Consider the following 24,986-nt stretch of genomic DNA (forward strand, 5'->3'; position numbering starts at 1 on the left):
TCATGTCTTCACCAACAGCCATGAACATGGTGAGGAAGCACTAGTTTGTTGTCTTTGTCTCGTGCACTAACAATTGGCTGTTTGGACCCAGGAAGGAAGAGCCAACGTTATGGGTTGGACTTGTTATGGTGTACAGTGTTTTGTGCTTGCAGTTATCTCACAGGCCTTGCATTTGGATCTTGCTTTTGGAAGGGTTTCAGTGGCCTTTGTACAGTCTGTCTGAGCATGTGCAGTCTCATTTAAGGGAATTTTTGTAACAAGGATATGTGGATATGGGCTATTTGGTACATCATCTGTATTTAGATAGCATAGTGTAGCATGTTCTTCAACCTTCTTAAACTTATTTGTAAATAATTGGTTTTAAAGTTGATATGAATATCCTATAACCCAAAATAATATGAATAATTGTGCACTTAAACCTTAAGGAACAGGCATTAGGCCTACCCATGTGTACATACATAACCAACACGTCAGAAAGGGGAAAAGAACAGCACTTTATCTGGTTCAGACATACAGGGATGCTGTTGGCAAACTGTTGGTATATTTGCTGAGCACTCCCAGTGTCCTCTGTGTGTCGAAGTGTCAATTATAAAAGAGGCAAAGACTCTCACTGTCATTGGTCCAAAAGTTAAAACCCCATCCTCTGCCAAGCCTGTAATGGACAGTAGAGGGGATTGTGATTTAGGTAAGTATTTTTCGTTTGCCTTTTCCCTTCAAACATCTCTCCTCTGAGAGCTTTGAAGCTGGCTCAGCAGTTTCTTATCACTCTCCATGATGGTAATGCTTTTCTTTTTTGTGTGTGCTCAAGGCAGTGCCAGTTTTCCCCTCCTGTTTCCTGCATAGCTTGGCTTATCTCCTCAAAAGGGTCTCTGCTTATTTTTGAATCTTGCAAGGATACATGTGTTTTACTGGCCTTGTAGTGATTTATTTTGTAATTCAGTCCAAGACAATGTGGACCATAATGTGGATATTTGAACTAAACTGAGGATGTTATGTCACATTTTGGAGATTGGACCTCATGAGGGTATCTGCTCAGGGTGGACCTACTCCTCTGTGCTGTAATGTGCATCCCCTTAACCCACAATGAGCAGGCTTCTTATGCTTTTAACTGCTCATGTTGTAGTAGTGGTGTAAAGAATGCTTTCTGCTGGACTATGAGGTAGAGCCACCCCTCCCTTCTCAAGCCATATCCATTGCCACTGTCATCCCCTGATGTATCAACTATGAGACTGCTCCCTGGGACCTTCCTCCCTGAGCCCATCAGGGACCACCATACTACCTCATTAGTCTCCTGAGACAGAAACATTGATCTCATTGATTTAATGTTTTTTCTCTTTGGGCCCTCCATCTCACTGGGATTGTCTTTCACGTCGTCTGTTTGTTGTACTGAAGGCCGTTTACACCATCCTGTCAGGTGTCTTTGTTCTGAGATGTTTTTGGAAGACATTTTTGTCAGTTTGAAATAGGGTGTTTGCAGAAGCAGATGCCATTGTGCTCGGTGAAAGTGGAAAGGAGGCTTTTCAAAGGAACACAAGGGAGGCACTCTGAGGAGGATGTTTTTCTCAGACGAAGCTTTACAGTTTAGACTGGACAGGCTTTTGTTGGAGGATTACGTGTCGTGTTTCCTTTTGCAGCAGTTTATGAGGTGTATCAAAGTTCTCAGAATCGGCTTCTTATTTTAAAGCACAACATTCATTATCATGTTTGTAGGAACCTATGCTGTCATTATAAACCAAGTCTCTACATCTTTTGCATGCAAAGGGCCCTCAGTTTCTCATTAAATCAATACATTAAATCATGAAATATTTACATCACACTTATTCTGGCAGTGGGTTAAAGTATTTTTAGCAGCAAGAGGGAAAAAAACACCCTGTGTCTGTATCCATTGCTAATTTATAGCTCCGTCTTTGGGATGAACGTGGTCAGACTTGCACTGAAAGCTCAGCTTCAAACCTTCACACTCACACACACACACACACACACACACACACACACACACACACACCCCGGCTTGTCAGGGAATATGGCATTAGTGCTGCCCGTCCTGGCCACCCAGCGGGTGAATGTTTTTGTGTCTCTGCTGGAGTAACTTTGTTTCTCGCCAGATTTATGGTGGGCCTTGCGTTGCCAGATCTGGGTTTGTGACTGTTGATGGTGCATTTACTATGTTGAAGGTCACTCTTGTGAGTAGAGATGGATCCCAAAGGATGTCATGTTTTTTATCTTCATATTAGGAGATAACTAACGTTTTTCTGCCATTCCCAAGTCATGTACCTTCTGGATCATGACATGTTAGTCTAATTAGTAGAGTTTAAAATTACAGATGGTCACAATTCCTAGTGTATGTTCTATGTAAGTTTAAGGAATTCAGAAATGGTTTGAGTGAATCAGCGATGTCAGCCAGCCCTGTGAATGGTGATGTGTGAAACATCATTTCTTGATGGTCATAGCTTAACAGGATACATTTATTAAACATTTTCTATTTTGCTGCTAATCCTTGCAAAAAAAAACTATCTATTTTATCTAGCATTGTTTGCATCTTTTAGCTAGCAAACGTAAAAGTAAAACATTAAGGCATGTTCAACATCTACAGTTGTCATTTTGGACATCTTTCCTTATTAAGAATGGAACAGCAATGACTGGCTGGGTGATCCACAAGGGATCCTAGTGACATTTCGCATTCTGGCGACTCCCATCTCACTTACAGTGTTTGCACTGGTTCTGGCTCCACTGCCAACGGTCAGTGTAATTTCTGCCTCTCATTTGAAGCTGTTGTTGCTATAGAGACTGGAAATTGCCTGGTTACGATCATTTGTTTACATTGCGATGAACATGGCTCAAGATGATGAATATGTGAAAGAAAACTAATAGCCTAAATAGAAGGGATTAATGTAGTGATTTTATGCTCTGGTTGATCAGACTTGTTCAGCCAAACACAAGCCCAATTTACCCGTTTTTTCCACATTTTGCCAAATGTTTTTGTCTACCCCTCTAATTGCACTCCAGACAGTTTATGGGTTGTGGTCTTCTGATTGTCAGAATATTACATCACAACTGTTCACATTTTGAACAACAAAGTTCTGCACTGGCTGATATTAGGTGCATCCTTGTGTGTTGGCTGGTGGGCTATCATAGATAAATGAGCTGTAGTGATTGTACATGTTTCATAAGGTGTTAACATGACTTGAGATGCACATTTACTCTCTGAATGCTACTTGGAAGTACAAGCCATTACTACAGGCTATAGGCCTAAAGCGATGGAATCGGCATTGAAAATGTGTGAATTTTGTGGTATTTAACCTAGAAACTAGGCTGCCACTATAACTAAACTAAACTATGCCACTTACCTAAAGTAAAGCTGACTGAGTCCCACATCACTGATGTATATCTGTGAATAAACAGCTTTGGTTGACTCATTATGTTCCTACTGCACTGAGAGACATGCACCATCCACTGTTGGTATTTTTATGGCCACTGGAAATCTTTCAGCGTATTGGTTAATTGCTTTGGTTGGCTGGTAGTTTGATGGATTGAGTAGGCTGACATCAGTGTTGGTGTGGGCTGTAAATATGTCTTGTATAGTTAAGTGGCTTTGACTGCGGAGCTTCATAAAATGTTTATTGCACCCTCAGGATTGAGCACTGTCAGGAAGTACTGTCATGGTTATCTATATTCATAAGGCCGTGGCTGCATAAATCAGATGTTCTGCTTTACTGTGCTAACACCAACTAAAAATACCTAGCTCAGTGTCCCTGTCAGAGTCCCTCTCAGACCCAGCTGATTGCAGTAAATGGGTCAGGGAATGGAGGTCGTCACTTAGAGCAGCCATGAAAGTACCAAAGAGAGGGGGAACTGATAACATGTTGATAGGGGGAGATTGGAAATGGAAACTCTGTCTCGCACACTGCTCTCCTGGCAGCCCATGTCTCTGGGTTTGCCCCTCACCCTCGCGCAACACTGTGATAAATCTCACTTAGTGGTCACCAATTAGAGGTTATCCTGTGGTCTTCGTTGAGTACACATGAGGTATGGATCAAAGTTATCTGGCACAGTGTTGGATTCCTGTCGTTGAGAGATGAAAACAGAAAGACATATTTTATCCCTCAGTTCAAAACAACATCTTATGTTTACAAATTACAAGTCATAACATCTTGTGTGGAATAAACATGAAAGATAAAACAAAAACAGTGCTATTGTTTAAAACCAATGTTTCTTATTCAGGGCCTCTAATCTTTGTTTTAGGATACAGTAAATGGGTTGAAAGCTTTGGGATGTCAGTAGTATGGGAGATCATTTAAAAGCAGCGTGTAAGAATATACTCAACAATCTTGGGACATTCCTGACATTATTTAGACAGACTGCAGCTTCATCAACATTGCTAATGCAGAACATGGATGTAAAAAAATCTGTCATGTTTTCAGAAATCCATCCCTGCAAATTCAGGGGATAGATAGGGTAAAATACCCTCACGCTCTATCCCACTATAGCATGCATGGGTGAAATTCCACCTCCTTCCAAGTCTCGGATTTCTAAATTCTTGCATCTTCCTGTCCCACCTGGCCCCCTTCCCTCATCTGACCCCTGACCAAGGTCACCCAGTTAAGCTTGATCCTCATGGAACAGTCTGAATGGACCAGCTCTAGAAGGAGAGCTTGACAATATTCGGTCTCTTAATCCTGCAACTGCTGTATTGTGTTGTATCTTTATTTCCACCATTCTTACCTCCGGGTAATTGCCTTGTGCATCTATGATGGATGGATTGCACTCTGTGGTCTTATCGTTGGTCAAGTGCGTGGGAGAGCCATGTTGTCTGCCTGCTGCTTCCTTCCTGCTTTTCTCTTTTTCTTTATGGCTACCTCCCAACTACATCTCAATAGTTCCTCTCGCTGCCTTTCTCCTTGACGACTGCAGCACAGATGTCATGTCCAGTGTTTGAGAGAGAGAAAGTGGGTATGATGTTGATGATGGCTAATGAGCTTTCCCAGTGTGTGGGCTGGTAATCCTTTCCCGGTGTTCCTGTCTCCCCTCTGAGAGCAGGGAACAAAGCTCCATCACCAGGGGAAGAGAAAAAGCAGAGGGAAAAAAAAGCCTTTCCCCCAGCTTTCAGATTTGTCCTTTCTAAACACAATCAAACATTATATATTCAAATTGTGAATGATTCAGCTGAAAAGGACAGGAACATTCTGTGGCCGGCTAAAATCGAGAAAGGTGTAAACTGATGGTTGTGGGGAAGAGAGAAAAGGCAGAGAATTAAGAGAGACAGAACAGAGAGGAGGAATCTGTTAACCAAACCGTCCAGCAGCAGAATGTGACTTTGACTGTTCAAATACAGCTGTTAAATAAATAATTATGCCGCCCACAGATCAGGAGTTTCATTACTAATTCATAACAATGCCAGAGGTGGGTAACAAAGCTCAGTATTTGTGTATGGGGACGTGTGTATATCTATGGCTGTGTATATGTGGCAATGAGTGTATCTATAAGTGGGTGTGAAGACAAGGGTTTATCTTTTTGGTGCGTTTGTGGAGATGTTTCAGAGGGGCCAGCTCTGTCAGGGTTATTTTGAGAGAGGCAGGGCTGTGGCAGCTGCGATAGAAGGAGAGGGGAGATGGAGTACATTGTGACAAAACAAGAGGTGGAGCCTTGCAGCACTCCCATTCATTTTATGCAAATCCGAATACTCCTGCTGGTGTCCTATTGGCCAGAGCTGGGCTAATAGAAGAGACAGAGCAGTGGTGCTCTGTGCTGCGAAGGCTCCTACGCTTATTAATAAGAGGGAGGAGGATGGAAAAGAACAAGGCTCAGCACATAGCTCTGCTCAAAATACCATAGAACCCAAACACCTCCCACCAAATCACTGGAGCCCAAGAGGAAGAAAGTCACAACAGAGGGGGGAGAAGTGGAGAAAGCAGCAGCAGCAGCAGCAACAGAAAACTGACGAGGTGGTGCCTTCAACATCAAAGTCACAAACACAGGCAATTGCTCAGTATGGCGCTTGCAGATGGATAGGGGGTGAGTGCCACTCTTGCCTCACTCTCTCTACTTGTCCTGCCTGTTTGTGTATCCTTCTGTTTTTCACAAACTTGGCTTGGGGCACTGGTCCAGGTGGCTGAAGTATCAGAGCAGAAAAAGCTGGACTGAGGGTGATGAGAACAGCGAAAGGAAAAGACGGACAAGGATGCACTTCACTCTGCACCTGCTCATGTGAAACCACTCTGCTGCTAAAGCGTGACCCGCTTAATCCGTTCCCTTGGCTTGTCATCACGCTGCCCTCCCGTCTCGGCACATAAGGAAGGAATCTGCCCGCGCTGGTCTGAGAGCAGTTGTTTACTGGCTTGGTTGTGACAGTGGGGTGCTGCTGCTGCCTCTGGCTCATTCCATCTCATCTCAGCTCAGCTCGAACTGTGAGCCTCACACCCGTCTTCTGTTTTAACCTCGTGTCATAAGAGGAGGCACTGTGGGGAGAGAGAAGGACACTTCAGAAACAGAAAAGGAACAAACTGTGAATCAGGGCTAACTGGATGAACACACTACCTTTTCTGGATACAAACCAAATATTTAATACAAGTTGTATTTTAAAAATGGTGCACAGAAAATAATCACGTGGAAGTCTGGCTGATCATCTGGCTTTTGTCTTGAAGATTGCTTGATATGCCTGTTGTTCCTCAAACTGGCTCTACTGCTTTAACTATATTTGCAGGCTAGAAAGCTGCATCTTCCTTATAGTCTGTGTGAGAACAGAGTTTTCCCTCCTGGGCAAACCCCCCAGAGGCTTCATTGCCATCATTAATGTGTACTGCGTACTGCCTGTGACGGGCAACAAGGGTTTCCATAGAAATCAAAGTAGCCGTGAGAAAGATGAGGAGTGACAGCCTTGCTTGCCTGTAGTGTGTGAGAGCTGATGCAAGGCTGGCTGTGTGGGGAAGAGTGTTGGTAAAGGAGAAGCAGGCGGGTGACGGGGGGTGACGTGTGCCTCGGCTCTGAATGGATGAATGACGGGAGCGAGTGCTCAGTGAAAGGGAGGGCCAGCTCAGGGACACATGTGCTTCACACTGCTCCTCATCACCACACAGAGACTGAGCGTGAGACCGGGAACAGTGGGAGAGCGGGAGCAGCAGGCTCTCTTGCTGAAGACATCCAGACTACCTTACATGAATCCAGACTACCGTACATGCATCCAGACTACCTTACATAGCCAACTGCCGCCGAGAGGATAAAAAGCAGACGGCCGTTGATCAGAAGCTCCCTGCTGTCTTTCTGTAGTTCCTGCTGTGTCTGTTTTTGGCGAGAGCATTCTTTTTGGTAATGTCCTTTAGATCCTTATCTATTCATTTTGGACAGCTGTGGAACGTCTATGCTTAAGAGAAGACACTTTTACTCGAAGAAGAGGACTCTTTGTGAAGTTTGCACAAAAGCGTCAAGACCATCAGACACCACGACAAAGAGTCAAAGTTACGTGAACAATTTTGTAAACCGAACACACAGTTTGTTCTTCTCTGAACTGTTAACTCTGTTATCTTTCTTTGAAGAGGACAGGGAGAACTCTTAAGGGCTGCGCACAGACACCGAGGAATACGTGACTGCCATCTGCTCTGACCTTGTCTGGTCTCACTCTAAATGCATGAGCCAGCTCCTGGGGGAGCTCACAGCTGCTGACTCACCTAAGAAGTCTCACTTGGCACTGTGGTTCTTCAGGTTTTTCTGCTCGTTCATGGCAGGCTGTAGCCAACCAGTGCCACTCCAGTGGATGAGCTGACGAGTGCCTGCCTGTGTGCCTTTACTCACAGCCAGAGTCAAACAGGAGTCAAACAGCCAATCTTGAGGCAGTCAAAGAGAGAGCGAGAGAGGGCCATCATGGATGACTCCAGCATCTTACGGAGAAGAGGCCTCCAGGTAAGGGCCCGTGGAACAGAAGATGCTCTGCTGTGCTGGAGTTTGTTTACATTAGATAACGTATTTTTTTTCATGATGAATGTTTGACATTTTAAAATGCCTCATGTATAAAATGTGATTTTTTTTTTACCACAACTACAAGTTAGTGATCAGGACATTTTTGGTATCTTGAATTGTTTCTCTGGTGGTTTGTATGCCTTCAGTGCTGCTTCTATGGCTCCTCTCATACAGCTCTGTATGGCCTTAGGACCTGGTGCCGATTGTTGCATTGTGCGTCTCCAGCAATGTGCCAGCATGTTCTCCAACTCCAGCATAACAACAACCTATTCCTTCACCAGTATCGGGATCAAGTTAAACTGCAATTGCCTTTTTACTATCATGAAGAAAAAAATGCTGTTTGTCCCATGTGGATTGCAAGATGTATGCATGTTCAACATCTTGGTTTGGTGTTTGTCTGAACAGTTAAGGAGTCTGTTGGAGTTGGAGACATGGGCAGGGCTGACCTGGATAAGTGGAACGGCACTGCCTATGTTCTGCCTGGACTACCAAATCAGGCTTTAGATTATCCTGTGTCCATTTCTGTCTGGTGTGTGACTTACCTTGGCTGTTTCGTAAACTTGCATGCCTCTGAGCTGTAATGGATGGTAACGTAATCCCACAGCTCATTGTGATGATTGTGAGAAGTCAGTGAAATACCCATGATTAACTACGTCCTGCAGCACTAGTCAGACTATATTCCTTGCTGTCCTGATATTTGAGAGGGTACATTGCATAATTAGCCCGGGGGGGATTGACTGGGAAAGGAACCCAATGTGTTCGAAAACAGGTCGTACAGTGTGTCCATACTAATATGACAGTGTGTGAGTGAGTGTGTCTGTGTTTTATTCTTTGTTACTGATGATTTGTGATATTCCTTGTGAGGGGTGTGTTTGTGTATGAATATATGTGTGTGTGTGTGTGTTTGTTTGTTTCTGTAACTGCCCTGCCTTGAATCTTTGTGAGGGAGCTTTTGTGGTGGTGTACTCTCCATGTGCACGGCAGGTCTTTGAGTTCTTCTGTCATTCTTCACATAATGTACAGATTTCTGTGTGCTAGCCCCCAGGGAGAGCTGTTTTATGTACGTGCAGGTTCATTTAGGTGTGAAAGCAATAACTGGTTTGTGTGCATCCCTCTGCTGGGGTGTGTTCTGTTTGCCTCATGGTGCACACATCCGGTGGTCCGTCTGCGGTGTGTGTGTGTGTGTGTGCGGCGGGATAAGTTATTGCTGAGCTGGGCTGCCCGTGTTGTGTCTGGCCAGTGGACTGTGCACTGGGATGAGGCTTTGTCTCAGCAAATCCTCCAGCATGGCTCAATGCCCAAGCCCTGGGGCTCTCCCAGTGTTTGGGGGAGGGTGATCATGGGAGGCTACCCTTCCTCTGCCAAACCACAGAGCTGACCTAACTTACCTTCCACCATAAAGGAGATTAGCCTGATAGTTCAATTTATTGCCTTACTGGTGATGCTCTTTGAGGTGATTTCTGAGGTTGACCAAAACATACATGACTAATGGGTCCTGATAAATAGCTTGTTAGGGTGTGACGTGTGAGAAATGTTGTAGTTAATGTAACTTAAGTGGTCCTTGCAGTTAGTCATTTGGGGAGTGGAGCTAATATGTCTACCCTGCATGAGACACGACCCCATAAAACCCATCCTGTCTGTGTTTATTGTTAAAGGTTAAAGACCAAGATGGGTGAAGGGGGCTTGGCAGCCGTTGGGGAGCCGGTTTTGTGGGCAGGGTGCTGCAGACTAAATCTGGCTAATGCCTTTGAGTGGTCTCGGGGGGCTTACTGCTGTTAAATGCTTATTACTCTGTGTCAAATATTTTTCCCCAGCTGCCCTTGAGAAATCAGCAATGTATGGCAGACATACAAATCACCATTGGCATGTGAACCACATTGTTGTCACATTGGATCAGACACTTATTTAGCCTACGAGAGTTTAAAGCATTTGTTTCGGAACAATGTGTCATGTTACCCTTAATGACCATTACCACTTCTCACAGTGTCTTGGGGGCAGTGTCCCTTTTGAACTGGCTCACTTTCTCCCTTCGCTGGCTCATAGTACTCACAGGACTTATTGTGGGTTTGGTCTGGGGAAACTTGATTTTCAGTGGCTGAGAAAACCAATTATAAACAGTCTGTCAGCAGCAGGCATAGACAAGGTTGTCTGTGTGGACAGCCTTGCCTCTGTTTGCTGTTCTGAAGCAATTGTATGCATTGGTTTACTTTTTGTATCAAACTGGAAATGTTACGGAGCTTACGTTTGTCTCTCTGATTCTTTTCTTTTTTGTTAGCGTTTTGTTTTCTTATGACTCCTTTGTTTGGGCTGTTGTGACTGGGGGCTGTTTGTGTGGAAGAAGGTGTGAAGTGGTTGTGTGTTTGGGGAGATGAACCGAACTGGAAGATGAGAGGGATCGAGGGAGTGCAGAAAAAAGGACAGGACAGAGAAAGAGAAGGAAAGAGACTGGAAGAGAGATGGAGAGATAGGAATCAGAAAGAGAGAGAGGCACAGCTAGAGTGGCACATTATGAAAAGGATGGACAGGGAGGATTGATACACCAGTGAGAGGGAGACTGGTGAGAGACCCAGACACAAACCTTTGACAACCCCTCCTTCCACCATTTCAAGGCAGTTTGAGCTGGTAAATTGCTCTCCTGCTTCACTGACTGCAGGAGATGGGACAGGCGGGGGTGGGGTGTAGGGTAGGCTCTATGAGCTTGAACCTGCAGGGAAAATGAGGAAGTGTACTAGAGTTGAAGGGTGACAGAGGATGCTTGAGTGTGTGTACGGCTGCAACAGAAGCTATTTAGAGTCTAATTAGGACTGTTAGCACTGTTGTGTATTAACTAGAGCAATGGAATCTGTCGTGTTAATATGTAACAGTAGAGGCTATTCCTGGCTTGTTTCCTATACACACATTTATGTTCTGTTGTCTTCAGATGTTTTCACTCCATTTGCATCCTCTCTCCACATATGCAGACATCTGCCCATGCCGTGTGATCATGTTGTCATGGCCTTATGCATCCAGGTTGCATCCACAACAACACTCTTTTGGTCTCAGCCCTCAGGCTCGTGGTTCCCTTCATAAACATGCATTGGCTCTAGTATGGTTATGAATTGTGCATTTCCTTCACATTATGCTTTATGGAAATGCTTGGAGGCATGTGCTGTCAGGTAGCGAGAATGTGTACCTTTTAGGGAAGCAGCCTTAGTGAGGGAGGGCTAGCCCCTGCTTTTTTGTTAGGGATGGTTGACCAAGCATGCAGGCAATCTCCGGTATTGGTATTGAGAACCCTGAGGACATAGGGAAGGTTGAGCAGAAGGTGATGTGAGACATCCAAACCTCTAAACCTCAGCCTCTTTCACAGCGCTGACTTTCTGTGGTGGCCTGCCTGCTCCTCTCTAATCCTGTCTGGCAAACTACATAATGTTGAAGACCAACAGGTCTAATTCAGTCAGGAATTTTGCACACAGAAGGAGGTGTGTGTGTGTGTGTGTGTGTGTGTGTGTGTGTGTGTGTGTGTGTGTGTGTGTTCAGACACAGGAGTGTGTGCACTGTGAACTTCAGAACCGTGCACTGAATAATCTCCTCCGCTAAAGGATTAGACATTGGCTAAAAGAGGCTGCCTGGCTGAGTTGTACTTAGGTTAGGTGTTGCTCCACAACATGTGTGGGAAGGGGCTGCCCCTGGCTCCTCACAGAAAGCATGGAGGATAAGAGGAAGCCTTTGGGCTGCAGGAGGTCTGTGAGCTGGTATGGAGTACGCCAATGCCTTCTGAAGGAGCCTGCTGAGACCAACCTGGTAAGTGAGAGAAAAATACAGATGAAAAGGCATAGAGAAGACAAAAGAGAGAAGAACAGAGTAAAAGGATGGGCTATTGACTAAGAATATGTCAAGTGTGTGCTTTTGGGAGTTTTGCTTTGAAACCAGACAGTGTCTAGACATGTTCTGTCTAGTAGATACTGTAGGTTTTAGACTACAGGGTAATCTTGCTTTAAGAATCTCATTCTTCCCTTTCTCAACGCTCTTTTCTCTGCTGAGTCTGGCTCAATCACTCTTCACCCCCTCACTCACTCGGTCTGTCTCTCTGTTTGTCTCTTTCTCTTACATATACCTACTGTCAGGAGACATCCCTTCAGCAAGTCTCCCTCTCGCCATCTCTTTACACCTTGTGTCTTACACCCTTTTCTTTCCCTTAACTTTGTTTCATTAGTTTTATAAAGCTATGGCATCTCTGTAACCTGGGTTCAGACTGGGGATTTCAACAGCTGCTGCTTCTCAGGAGACTTTCTGCTGTGTCAGCCCTGTCCTGCTGGCAGCTCTGGTGCTGTAATATTAATGCAACCCCAGCCTTCATAGTCCTGCATCTTGTTGTGGGGTGTAGAATGACTCCTCACATTGAGTGCTGCTCTTGCATTACTCGGCCATTTTGCCAGCATCTTGTCAGAGATTGCAACATTTTTTGCTTATCTTTTTCCTCTTAGAGAAGATTGTACTTGAGAAACTGTGATCAGGAAGTAGAGTGACAATAATGTCAGAGCTGCAAATGATTTGTGTTTCTCTTATTCTGTATAATAATCACAAATTATACAATTGTCAAGTAATCAAACAATACTTTTTTTCGCTTAATTAGCAAGGCAGCATTATTTTCCCCTTTAAAAGACAGCTTCTGGGTTACAAAAGTATTCCTGAAATAAAGTGGCTAATCTAAAGTATCAGTATTAATGAACATGTTATACATTTAAATAAAAAAATGAATCTGGCTTTCTCTGCAGTATTGTATGTCCCCTTCAAGCTTAGTAAGGGGGTTGGTGAGAAACTCCATTTGTCAATAACTACAAGCAGGGCTGCAGTGAAGGAGAACACTGTGACAGAAATGCTACAACGACACTGAAGGAGAGATCTGAATTGGGATGCACAGAGCTGTAATATCCTCCGGAAAATGAGGAACAGGAATGGTGATTGAGGTGGTCATACACTCAGGGAATTCTAATGTGGGGCTTTGGAACATTGCAGCCACAGTGGAGGCTAAGAATAGGGATGTCTTTCCAGTAGATACCATGCATGTTTCAGGAGAAAAAGATGAGCGAGAGGGAAAGGAATGAAAAGGAGAGAGATTCATTAGTGGATAGAAATGTATATGATCCTTACTCTTTGTTTTTGTGTCAGTTTGTCAGAGCATCATTTAGTGTTTCTGTTCTTTGGTCCTTGTCGTCTGTCTCTCTGTGTGTGGCACCGTTATGTACATCCAAATAAGGTCTATTCTGTGAACCCTATCCTGTTTGTGTTCCTGGTACCCTTCAGAGGGCCCTTCTTCTCTCAGGCAGAAGCCGACCCTGGAACAGGGATAAGAACAACTTAACCAGCTTAGCGAGATGTGGGGCAAAAGCATTTTCTTAGGATGGCTGTTTCTTCTGTTTACATAGTGGACCATGAGAACAGGGCAGCTGTGTCTTCCCCGCTTGGCTCTCTCACTTCTGGACTGTGCCGGCCTCGCCACCCTGCTTCTCCCGGCAGAGCTGCGGATAAACGCATTAAGGACCATTCAATGAGCTCACTGTGGGTCTGTAGCGAGAGAATGAGCTCATCGTTTGGCTAGGGGGAGGGAAGGAGGGATACAGAGAGAGACCGAGAGAGAGGGAATCAAGGAAAAGAAGAACGTGGTGAGTGATGGAGGAAACCAGAGTGCTGGCCTGCAGAGGTCAAGGAGGTCACTGGCTCTGGAAAGCTTTTCAGATACAGATGGAAACACACAGTAGAGATTTAGACACGGCCACCCCAGACACAAATTATCCCCACAGTGCCAGAGCTCTTTACCATATGATCCATTGGCACATATCAGTCTTGCTCTGCCATGAAATCTAATGACTGAAATCTGAAAAACAGCCTAGGTTTGTTTCCCTTCATATGTAAAGGGGTGTTAAAAGCCTCACAAGGAGAATGTTATGGTGCTTCAACATATTAATATTAGTATTGGTTATGCTGAGCTTTAGCATCTGGACCTGTAGTTTGAATTGCATTGGACCTCACAACACCTTACACACGCAAACTCACACTGGAGCGGAAGCCCTCATTATTAGAGGACATCACCCTGAGGGCTGGATGCAGCCTGAAACATGGGACTCCATGTTGGTATTGATCATCGTTATCTGCTGTGTTCATAGTTTGTGCATTACGACTGCATCAGCTGAAGCGAGCAGATCGGCCTAGCATCTGAATGTCTAGACATCCCCTCCTCCCAACCCCTCAGGCTACACTCGATTTCAAACAATGTTTTGAGAAGTCAGCACCATGGACAAACAGAAAAGTCCCCGTGCTTCACCTAAACTATAATTACAGGTGTGATGCGCTGACTTATAAATCTATCCTGGGTTGAGACACTGTGGCAATGTGCGTCATTCCCTTGACAAATAGACTTTCCGTCTTTTGCTTTCTCTTTGTTGCCCCCCCCCCCCCCCCCCCCTCATATTCTCTTTGTCTGTATTTCATTTTTTCTGGTCTTCCTTTCAGTCAAATTCTCTTTTTCTCCCCTTGCCTCTCACCCTGGAGAGGAAAAGGTTGCCTTCTTAGAGTACCTCTCATAGCAGACATTGATGAAATCAGCCCACAGTCCTGACTGAGCGTGTGCACTGTGGCAGCCTGCTGTCTCTGCGGGGAAGAGGCTTTGATCTGCCGCCTACTCGCATGCTTCTGTCTCAGGGGAACCACCAGCCAGGCCCCCTCCCCCCCCCCTCTCTTTCTACTGTATTTCACTCAGCCCCTCCACCTTTCCTCTTGCTGCTATACGCCATCATCCCTCTGTCTTGTCTGTGCCCCTCTCTGCTTCTCGTCCGACCGTCTCTCTCGATCCCTCCATGTTTTTGTTTATCTTTTTCTCTGGACATGTTTTGCTTCTCATCTCTCCTCCCATCCCCCTGTCTTTCTTCATGTATCTGTCTCATCCCTCGCTTTGATCCCATAGTCTCCTCTCAGACTGTTACCTTCAATCTGACCGGCGGCTTAACATTTCTTTTTGTATTACATATTTTTACATTGTTCTCACATGGTTCCTTCCTTCACTTTTGCTTTTGTTGTTATGTCTCTCTTCTATGTCACTTATGCACATCCTTCCTCTTTGTAGATAGACACATCCACCGCCCAGTATCTTTCCGTCTATGTCCATCCCCATATTTCTCTCTTTCATTATCTGCTCTTGCTCTTTTCAGGTGTTCTTCCTCTTCTTCTCCTTACCCTTTCATCTCTTCTTCTTACCTCGCCTCACCTTTCTACATTCAATCAACCTCTTTTTCTCTCTTTATCAGTCAGCCTATGTGCTGCAATCTGTTTTCATCCTGCTGTCCAAATCCTCTCTCTCTTCAGCTGTTCAAGCCCTACCCATTGAACCATATATTTCCTATCCCTTGGTATTCTGGCACATTTAAAAAAATGTTTTTATGTATTTGTATCTTTAGAATGTCACATTTCGTAGTGTCTTAGTCTGCTTTTCTTTGTTCCTCTCTGTGCATTGTTCTTGTACCTCCTCTTTGTTCTTTTCTCTATGTTCCTGTGCTTTTTCCTCTATCACTCACCATGCTTCCACCTGAGAGAGCTCTGCTGGTATCTTTCTTGGGGTAGTTTGCTGTCTGTTAGACAAATTACCCCATCACATAAGTGTGTGCATGTGTGTGCCTTGTAGGATAACTTGTGGGGGGAGTGTGTGCTGCCCATGTCTGTATTTTTGCGTGTGTGTATTCCTCAGGCGGTGGGGGTGGTGGGAGTCATAGTAAGGGGGAGGGGTGAGCCAGCCTGAAGGTGCAAATTGAAGATGTTTGCGTGTGTCAGGGTGCAGAGCATCAGGGAGTAGGCCTGGAAGGTGTCTCCGTCTGCCTGCCTCGAGATAATGAACTGAGTTTCACTGACGCAGAAACAAGGGAAACAGACACAGAGGAGGAGGACCGGAGAATGGCAACGGAGGGGGTAGGGTATGAGGGTGGTAGCAGACACAAAAGAGACAGCTTTATTCTCCATTGTGTGTATATATACTGAACATTCAAATATAACGATATCAGGAATAGCAGTTACTTTGATAAATCAGCTAGATTGAGCTCACACATCACAGTTTAATGTCATGCAGAATAGTTTTCTTTCAAAGGTTTTCGTTCAAGACCTCATTTTATGGCATCTTGGCAGTAATAGTTTTTTAAGTATAGGCTAAACTTACAATTAAGTGCCTTAGGTGGAAGATCAGGCATCTAATCGCCTCGTCACCATCCAGCTCTAAATTATATTCTAAGCTACAATAGATAGAATAGCCTGTTTTCCCTCTGCCACCACTCACTGAGATGATCCCTGCAGAGGGCTGGGAATGGATGAATTCCTCACATTGATGCTCACTGTGTCATTAATGCCCATCGCAGGGATGCTCTTCTTCTGCGATTTGACTCAGTATGGTGCTTTTGTTAGCTTCAACACGCCTCTGAACTATCCCCATGTGGCAGTCAGCCCCAAGGCCTCCGCCTCTTTGCTAGTTTTACGGCACTATGGCAGTTAGAGTGTCATAGACACGGCATAGTCCCCTACTGAATTCACCACATTTACACATAGAGTAGACATCCATTTCAACCCACATTGTTTCAAGTCCAAGGCCTCTTGATACTCAAAGGCAACACAGCACAACACAAAACACGCTGTCTCTCTGTGATGAGCAATGCTGCTTGCTTCAGCACCATCTTACAGGGATTCAGGTATGGTGTAGTATTATATTACTGTCACCTTGTATGGTATGTCTACCAGTCTAGACAATACCATGCTCTGCAGCTTTCCTTATATGGAAACCCTTTTCCCCTCTTTTCGTTTTTAATATTCACAGTCAGCATTGGGTTTTAATATCCTACATTTCCATGCTGACACGACAGTAGAGAAATTGAGAGCTGTTTCCAGGATACAGGGGCTCGTACCGTAGATGCTGTCTGAGGATTACTCTGGTCCTCTGAGAGATGATTGCTGTCATCCATCTGGTTGAGAAGCAGACAGGGTGCCTGTGTGCACACCTCTCTCAGTAATGTATACTAATCAGGCAGAGCTGGCAGTGCTACATCCTCCTCTGCTTACACACAACAGTCCTCTGAAGTGGACTGCGCAGCCGTTAGCTTAAAGCAACGAAGTTCAAACAAAGGTAATGACAACACTATGTGGGAGTAGTCTACTGTTGGATGTGATGAACTGCCAAATTGCAAAACACAGACTTGGTTAATTCCACCGTCTCTGTTTGCTGAGCGTGTTGAAACAAACACCAGCACCATTTTTTCATTAGTGTTAATTGTTTGATAGGTAAAATAAACCACATGCCAGTCTTCAATACCAGTATTTTTCTCTCCATTATCGCCACATAATAATGGCAGTGAAGCATGAAGATTTAATTTTAATGTGCACATTCTAATTAGGATTAGTGCTGTGTATCCCCCCCCCCCCCCCCCCCTCTTCACAAAGTGTGGAGCTGCTTGTGTCAGTGGCATGAATAGGCAGCCTGATCAGGCCAGATTAGAGCCCTCTCTAAGGGAGTTAGGATTGGACGAAGCAGGCACCCTCCTCAGTGCTTGAAGAGATATGAGACACAATAGAGAGTAATTAGCAAATGATTCTGTAAATGTAGGGAATGGGTATGCATGAAGGGGGGGGGGGGGGGGTGTGTGTGTGTGTGTGTGTGTGTGTGTGTGTGTGTGTGTGTGTGTGTGTGTGTGTGTGTGTGTATGAGCAGCCTTTATGTTTTGAGTGATTTCATCTGTAAGACATGACTGAGTAATATCTATTGGATTTCAAAATTGTTCACCACATCTATCTATAAAAGTGGTTCTTAACCTTACTGGAGGTACTGAACCCTGCAAGCTTCATCAGTGCATTCACTGAACCCTTCATTTTATATTTTAAAAACATCATACTGTGTGTATCTTGACCCCTGCCGAACCCCTGAGAGCGACTCAGCGAACCCCTGGGGTTCAATCGAACCCAGGTTAAGAACCACTGATCTATAAGGTCCTCATTCTCCCTCTTCCTTACCCTTTCTTTACACCTACCCTCCTTACCTCCTGACTACTTTCATCTCTTGGTGGCCTTCCTCTTGCTCTTCTTACCTCTTCATTGGGCATCCTTTACCCCAGACTCCATCAGTCACTCCCTATACATACTGCCCATGCTTCCTTCCGCAGTAGCAATAGTGTGGCTATTGGGTTAGTCCAGCTGATTCTCACCCTTATCATTCACAAGGTTGCGTCATCAGCAGTCATTGCTTGGTATCTGTTCTATTTAGAAAGACCTTGTTATGCTTTGCCGTAAGCATGGCTGTTTAGCCTGTTTGCCAACCCATTCCAAGGACTTTCGTCAGTCTTACGGAGCATAACTAATAGTTCTTCTTTAGTTCCAGATATCGTATGAGATGTAACTTTTGTCAGTCTTATGGAGCATAACTAATAGTTCTTCTTTAGTTCCAGATATCTTATGAGATGTAACTTTGGCAGTCTTACGGAGCATAACTAATAGTTAAGAGACTTTTGTCAGTCTTACGGAGCATAACTAATTGTTAGGCTCATCAGCTTCTTTAGGTCCAGATATCTTTTGAGATGTAGCATTTTTGCGACATCGATGTCATTATTGTGTCTGTCAAACAAGTGACTAGTCTTTTTTTGCTCTCACTTTGGCTTGTTTTTTCTTTCTCTGAATCTGAACCATCCTTATATGACATAACAAATTAGGTTGCGACTGTGGGAGATTTATTCCATGCCTCGGATTTGAAGGAAGACAATATTATCTCAGACCTTTTCTCTTAATCTGGTCCCTTCTATTGCATCAGTGTACTCATGCCTCAGTTTGAATGGGTTGGCAGCAACTTTAACTGGCCAAAATTGAGGCATGAAGCTTAATTGCTCTTGTAACCCACACAGTAGGCATTTAGACGGTGGGATAATTTGTTGCACATTTCTGCGTTTTTGTAATGGATCTAGACGCCAGGTGTTCAGGCCAAATTGTTCATCCCACACAGGTATAAATATGAGCTTGTGGGTTGCTGCCGTCTGTGTGAGTGCACTTAAGGCAGTGAAATTGATTCATTATTAGACTTAGTATTAACTTAGACTATTAGACTACTATTAGACCATTATTACTTCATCAGTATTTCTCTGTGAGGTTGTCTAGTTTTGCCGTCATGTTGTGTGCTGGTTTTTGAGCCCAGTTCATTAGCCACTGACAAACAGGACAAATATGTAGTTTTATTTGGCTGTATCTTACAATATGATTTTTGAAATTATTCAGAAAAAGCAAAGCATTGAATGGGCCTATTGTCCTTGAACTCATTGAAAGTACTGGCTAGATAATTCCATACAGTATATTGTACACATTCTTTATAAAAGAACATTTAAACCAGCTCATTTATATTCTGGTTGATGTAAACTATTGGCAGATGGTAGCTGACTTCCCATAAGACATATTGCCTTGAGATGCTGTCCCTGTAATGACTGTCAGTCAGGGTTAGCACCAGTCTCTGGTCAAAAGACTCTTTTCCATGTCAGATGGAAGTGAAGACTAGGCATCTCATTGGTTCTCCATAATGAAGTCATTGGTGGTCCCTTCCCTTCTCGTTGCTCTCTTGTAATGAGCCATGCCATCCCTTTTGGCTTGGGTTAAGTAATTCTGCAAGATAAGCCCTATAGTCCTGCCTAGTTCTGGAAAGATCCTGGATTCATTGAATTCCCTTCTTTGATTACTTAGCATTCAGTCCACAGACTCTCTGCTAATGGAACCCCTTTGCCTCAAAACAACCTAAACAAACGGCAGTGCTGCTAAGAGGGATGGACATTGTTATTTTAATCATTTGATAAAGTTTAGCACTTCACAAACAGTTCGATACATAATTTAGACCCATATGTGTTAGGTAAATGCTCTGCAAAAAGCGGTTAATGTAGCTGCCTGAGGCTGTGGCGTTTTGTTCTGTATGTGACTGCCTGTTGAACTGGCTATGCTAGCAGTTGAGCCAATCTTATTAGCTTGCCTGCTGCTACTATCGAGTGCTGCTATGGTCATGAACAGGCAATTATTTCTCCCCTGCCTCATTAATTGTGTGTTGTATCTTGTGTAAACAAGCAATTATTACCATGTTTAAAGTAGAGATGAGCTATCAGCAGTTTAGTGCATGGCAGAAATAAAAAAAATGTTATTACTCCATTGTAGATCTCTTTTCTTTGTGTGTGTTTGGACAAACCATTAAAGCCTTCATAACACTCAGCCCATGTGATTTGTGGATGACAGTGTAGCTCCAGAAAAAATGGATCTAGTGTCTGCTTGGAATGTAATTTATTGCTTTGAGCGTGTCTATGTATCCGTCAGTGCAGGGTTTTTAGTGTGATCCAAATCTGGCAGGGCCCCAGGTCTGTGTTGACAGTGTGCCTGGCTGGCTGGGCGTTAGTTGCAGGCACAGCCTCCCTCTCCCCATCTCACCACCCACAGACAGAAGGGATTAACTCCCCAGCAGCCTTGTGCCCGGTCCCCATGTCATTCACTGAGACACAGCGGAAGCCATCCAGAGATGGCACATGGGCGCTCTGTATCCTTTGGCCCTTTCCCTTCTCATGTCTCTCTTCTCCTGAGCTCAGGTCAGAGGCTCCTTTGTGTCTGTCTCTACCTCTCTCTTCTGCTCTGTTCATCTGTCTGTCTTATCCCTCCCCCCTTCCCCAAATTAGATTCTGGAGACTTGATGTAGGCAGGACAGCCACGTGTGGGTGTATGTTTTCAGCGTCAGACAGGGTTAAGATTAAGGGCCTCACCTCTTCCTCGGAGCGGTGGATATCTGGCAGGAGGAAAAGTGGAAGTGGAGGGTTGGGTTTAAAAAAATAAAAAATTGGACATGCTTGGCCTGGCCAAGACAACCGAAAGGTTGGTGGTCTGAGGTGACCTTGTTTGTAACACAGAGGAGCTGTGTCATCCCTCTGTAGAGTTAGGGATGTCGCACTAGAGCACACAGGCATATACTCACACACTCACTTCCCCAACTGGGCTTAGCTGACTTAGTCATTCTGAGAATAAACAATTCAGTTTGAAAGGTGTGTCGTGTGGTTGTATAAAAGTTGAAAACTCTTAACCTCGACCCATCAAAAAAGCATTTTAAAGCACAGGTGTGTAAATTCTGCTGTTTGAAACCCACCTTAGAGTTGCCCTTTTTTGTCCCTGCATGTAGTCATTCCTTTTGGAATTACTTCCCAGCAAAGTGCTCCTCAATGGCTCAGCTCACTGCCTGACTGACACGCAGTGTAGGCCTTCCCCTCTCTCTTCCCCTGTCTCCCATGGATGTCTGTCTTTCTGTCTCATTCTGCTGTTTCCCTGGCGTATGGTCCGTCTCTCTCTCTCTCGCTCTCCCTCCCTCCTCCGCCCATCCTTCTAATTACATTTCCCTGCTCTCTGGCTCCCTGTCACGCTCGATGGACTTAAGAAATATTGATGGCGTCCATTGGGCAGATTACCTTTATGCGCAGCAGAGCCCAGTCCAAACTGTCACTTTCACTAATTTCATTGGCCATAGCAGTGTTGCTGGGGAGTGCGGTGGGGGCTTGCTAGAATGTGGCGGCACAGGGACCCCACCTACCCGCACGCTTTAATGCAATCAGCCAGGCCAACTAGATATCCATCCTTTCAAACGGCATGGTCCTATGTGTACATTCCCACACTTTTGTATAGTCGCTCATCTCCGCTTCAGCCAAACTAGACATTGATCCAGAGTGCAGCTAGTTTATCATAAAAACAATCTCAAGGACATATTATCCATCACTCCTGCAGCTCGAGACACAATACAATCTTCCTACATTCATGCATCAACCCTCCCCACTTCAGCAGCACTGACAGTAATGGCGTGGCATCAGGTGGCCGTTAGCGTTATGCATCACACAAAACCATGAGATTCTCAGTCTTCGGTGAGCATTTGCAGATGTAATGAAGTTTAACGTTTCCTCCTTAGCATACTTCAGTTGCCTTGTCAGTGTGTGCTGTAGTGCGCTCTCTGTCCTGCGTCAGACACTGGGCTGGAGTAAATTGAGTTGAGCTTGTGAGGCTGTGGTCTGGAGATGGAAGAGGATACGCAGGTTGAGACGACGGAGGCCATTAAGCCTCAGAGCAAAGCGCTGTAAATGTGATTAGGTTTTGATTTGGAAGTATACAGGCTATATTTATATATTTCTTTTGATGGATTCCCATCATTTGTCTTGCTCATTATAGACTCTGAACTATGAACAGTGGTTTGTGTTTTTGTCTCTGTTGTGGAGGGTTAGGGTTGGGGATACAGTCATTGTAGATTTAGTGTTGGCCTGTCCTTGGTTTAGTGGGATGTCTCGAGTGCTTGGTGGAAGGTCTGGTGCCAGACTCCCATTAGTCAGAAACACTGTGCGTGTGTGTGTGTGTGTGTGTGTAGGTGTGTGGGTGGGTGGAAGACTTTCTGGATGACTTGACCTCATTTTAAACAGACCAGGGGGCTGGAGCTGTGCTTCGGCTGGAGCACACTCTCGCATGGCCACACCTTTTACGGCGCTACCATTAGATCCTCTTCAGAAAAAGGGAGATACACATTGTGTCAGAGGAATCTGACAGCTCCTCTCTTCACTCCATGTAATCAATATTTAAAGGGTCTACATAATCCCAGCCATATTAGTGCAGGTTGCCTGAGTCACTAATTAGCCTCAACGGTGTTAGCTGTTTGTTTTGCACGCGGTGCACTTTTCTCAGAGTTGCTGCGTTAATATTCTGCAGACGGGTCATTGGGGTTTGATGGCTCCCTGGCACAGGAGACAGATGCTACTCAGACATGCATCCCCTGTCCGACTCTTCCTCTCACACCAGACCCCCATGTCACCCTGTCCTGTGGTGCCCATCTGTCTTTCGCTCTCCCTTTGGGCATTATTATTATTATGATATTAGATATTGGATTATATTATTCTGTTAGTTCCTCTCTGGATCTCTGGGTCTCTCTTTCTGTTTCACTTCTTTCTGTTCCTAATTTTGTTTGTTCTCTGTCTCCGTGATGGTTGAAACCTTTTGCTCACCATTTTATACGGTATATGGCTCTAATGCCATCAGTATGTGAAGGTGAAAAATGAATAACGTTAATTTAGGTAGTTAACCAGGGTGTATCATCTTAAACATAGGCGGAGTTTTTGGCTTCCTTGGCCGATATACCGTTCCATTTTGCAATTTGGGAAATGTACCTGTAAAAAAATGATCCTTTTTCTGATGGAAGGTGAGGGGTCAACAGAGTGTGGAGAGTGTGGCTCTGTAATGGGGCTTCTGTAAACAAACACTCAATGGCCCTGACCAACTAGCCTCCTCTCTAATAGATGATGACTCCGTAAACATACCCATCCATTTAGCCTAATGGCCCATGCGCCGCACACCGATGTCTATATTTGATTTAGCACTTTGTCTGAAATGAAGGTAGCATTCTGTGTCTTTGTACTGGCTTTCTGGTGATCCGTTTGATTTTTACAACGGCCCTTATTCCCTTTGAGATCTGTTGCCATGACAGTTGTTCACTGTTATAGAGAGTTGATGAATGAGAAATGTTTCTGCTCATTTGCAATACAGGACTAATATATCTTCAGACTTCAACTGAGTGGCTCTGTTCATTTATGGTTTGTTGACATTCACCCAGTCTATTGTTGGACTGAATTGTATGTCAAAACTGTGATCGCAATCATGACATTTCAGCTTGGGTAGTAGCCAGATGATTTGGAAGTAAAAAGATTGTGTGTGTATGTATAATGAAGCCCTACCACATATAAATTGTATAATTGAAGACATTCTCTTCAATAGAGTAGTTAGGGAATTATGTGGTACTCTTCTGCCACCTAGTGTTTGCCCTAAGTTAGTGCACAAGATGCATAAGAATGGAAGCAAAGTTGTGACGTGATAGCTTGCATGTTCATTGTAAATTAAACAGAATTACACAAATTATGTATTCGTTAAACATGGTAATTTAAAAAGAAAGTCTCATCAGATTGGTTGTCATTTATCGTGTAGTTTGATGACGCCTGATTAAAAGCAATCAATGTTCCCGATTGGGTGGATTTTTGCAATGTCAGAATTTTCTATTGGCTGTTTTGCAGTGTGAGTAGTTCCAATGTCTGATTTTGCTCAGTGTGAGAACAACAATCACGTGCGGACAGACCAATTGAAACGTGTAGTGTGAGTTACCACATCATACGCACAAGCTGCACTTTGTCTGCCCGGCTTTAGTCAGCTCGATATTCCTGGACATTACAAAGCATTAGAGATTTGTGACTAGACTTGTGTGATTAGTGTGGTTATACAATGTCCATAACATAAGCATTATCCCTGAAAATCCTTAGCCCTTTGCCAGGCATATGTGATGTCATCTGTGTGTTTGTTCACAGTTACAGCTTCTAATTGTTATGTTGGCCACTATATTGATGTTCTGCCCTGTGTGTCTTTGTTCTTTTGCAGAAAGAGCTGAGCCTGCCCAGAAGAGGGAGTTTGTAAGTACCTGTTTCTCTGTTCTTGGGTTTTTCTCTTGCATACGTTGGTCTGAGAGGAGAGGAGAGGAGAGGAGAGGGGTGGTGTGCTCTGACACTCTCTGTGTCCATGGCCTGTGATTAAAGGGGGTGGGGACTGACAAACAAGAGTGGTACAGCCTGCCTGAGCTCACTGTGAGTGAGATGGCCCTGTAAGTGGGGCTAATTCAATCTGCTGAGGCTCAATAGACTCTGTTGTGGCAGTCCGGGGCTGCAGAATTCACCATTTGGGAAACAGCATCCACATTCTGGGACACATGCTATAAGCCTCATGTTAACCCCATAACCACAAGCCCCAGTTCTATCACCTGCCACTCCCTCTCACTTTCCCATAGAGATAATAAGGTGCGAAAGAGACGTGGTGGGAAAGAGATGGAGAAGGCAGGAAGGGGTTGTTGCTGCGACTGCATATCAGAAGGTGTTTTTCTCTCTTCATGGCTGTAGGACTTCTCGCTCTCTCTCTCTCTCTCCCCTTTCCCTCCCTCTCTTAGCCTGCTCTCTCACACACACCCACAT

At 44.5% G+C, this 24,986-nt stretch overlaps 1 protein-coding gene across 2 annotated transcripts in view; it reads left to right on the plus strand.

Moving 5' to 3' along the window:
• The window catches only part of mast2 (microtubule associated serine/threonine kinase 2), a 119,813-nt gene that overhangs the window by 47,916 nt on the left and 46,911 nt on the right, over nucleotides 1-24,986 (plus strand). For both annotated transcript variants that reach the window (XM_080833197.1, XM_080833198.1), the window contains exon 4: nucleotides 24,403-24,434. In XM_080833197.1, coding sequence (XP_080689323.1) covers nucleotides 24,403-24,434 — 32 coding nt within the window. The remainder of the gene's footprint in view (nucleotides 1-24,402; nucleotides 24,435-24,986) is intronic.

The sequence above is a fragment of the Sprattus sprattus genome, assembly GCF_963457725.1.
Source record: "Sprattus sprattus genome assembly, chromosome: 2".
Taxonomy (NCBI): domain Eukaryota; kingdom Metazoa; phylum Chordata; class Actinopteri; order Clupeiformes; family Clupeidae; genus Sprattus; species Sprattus sprattus.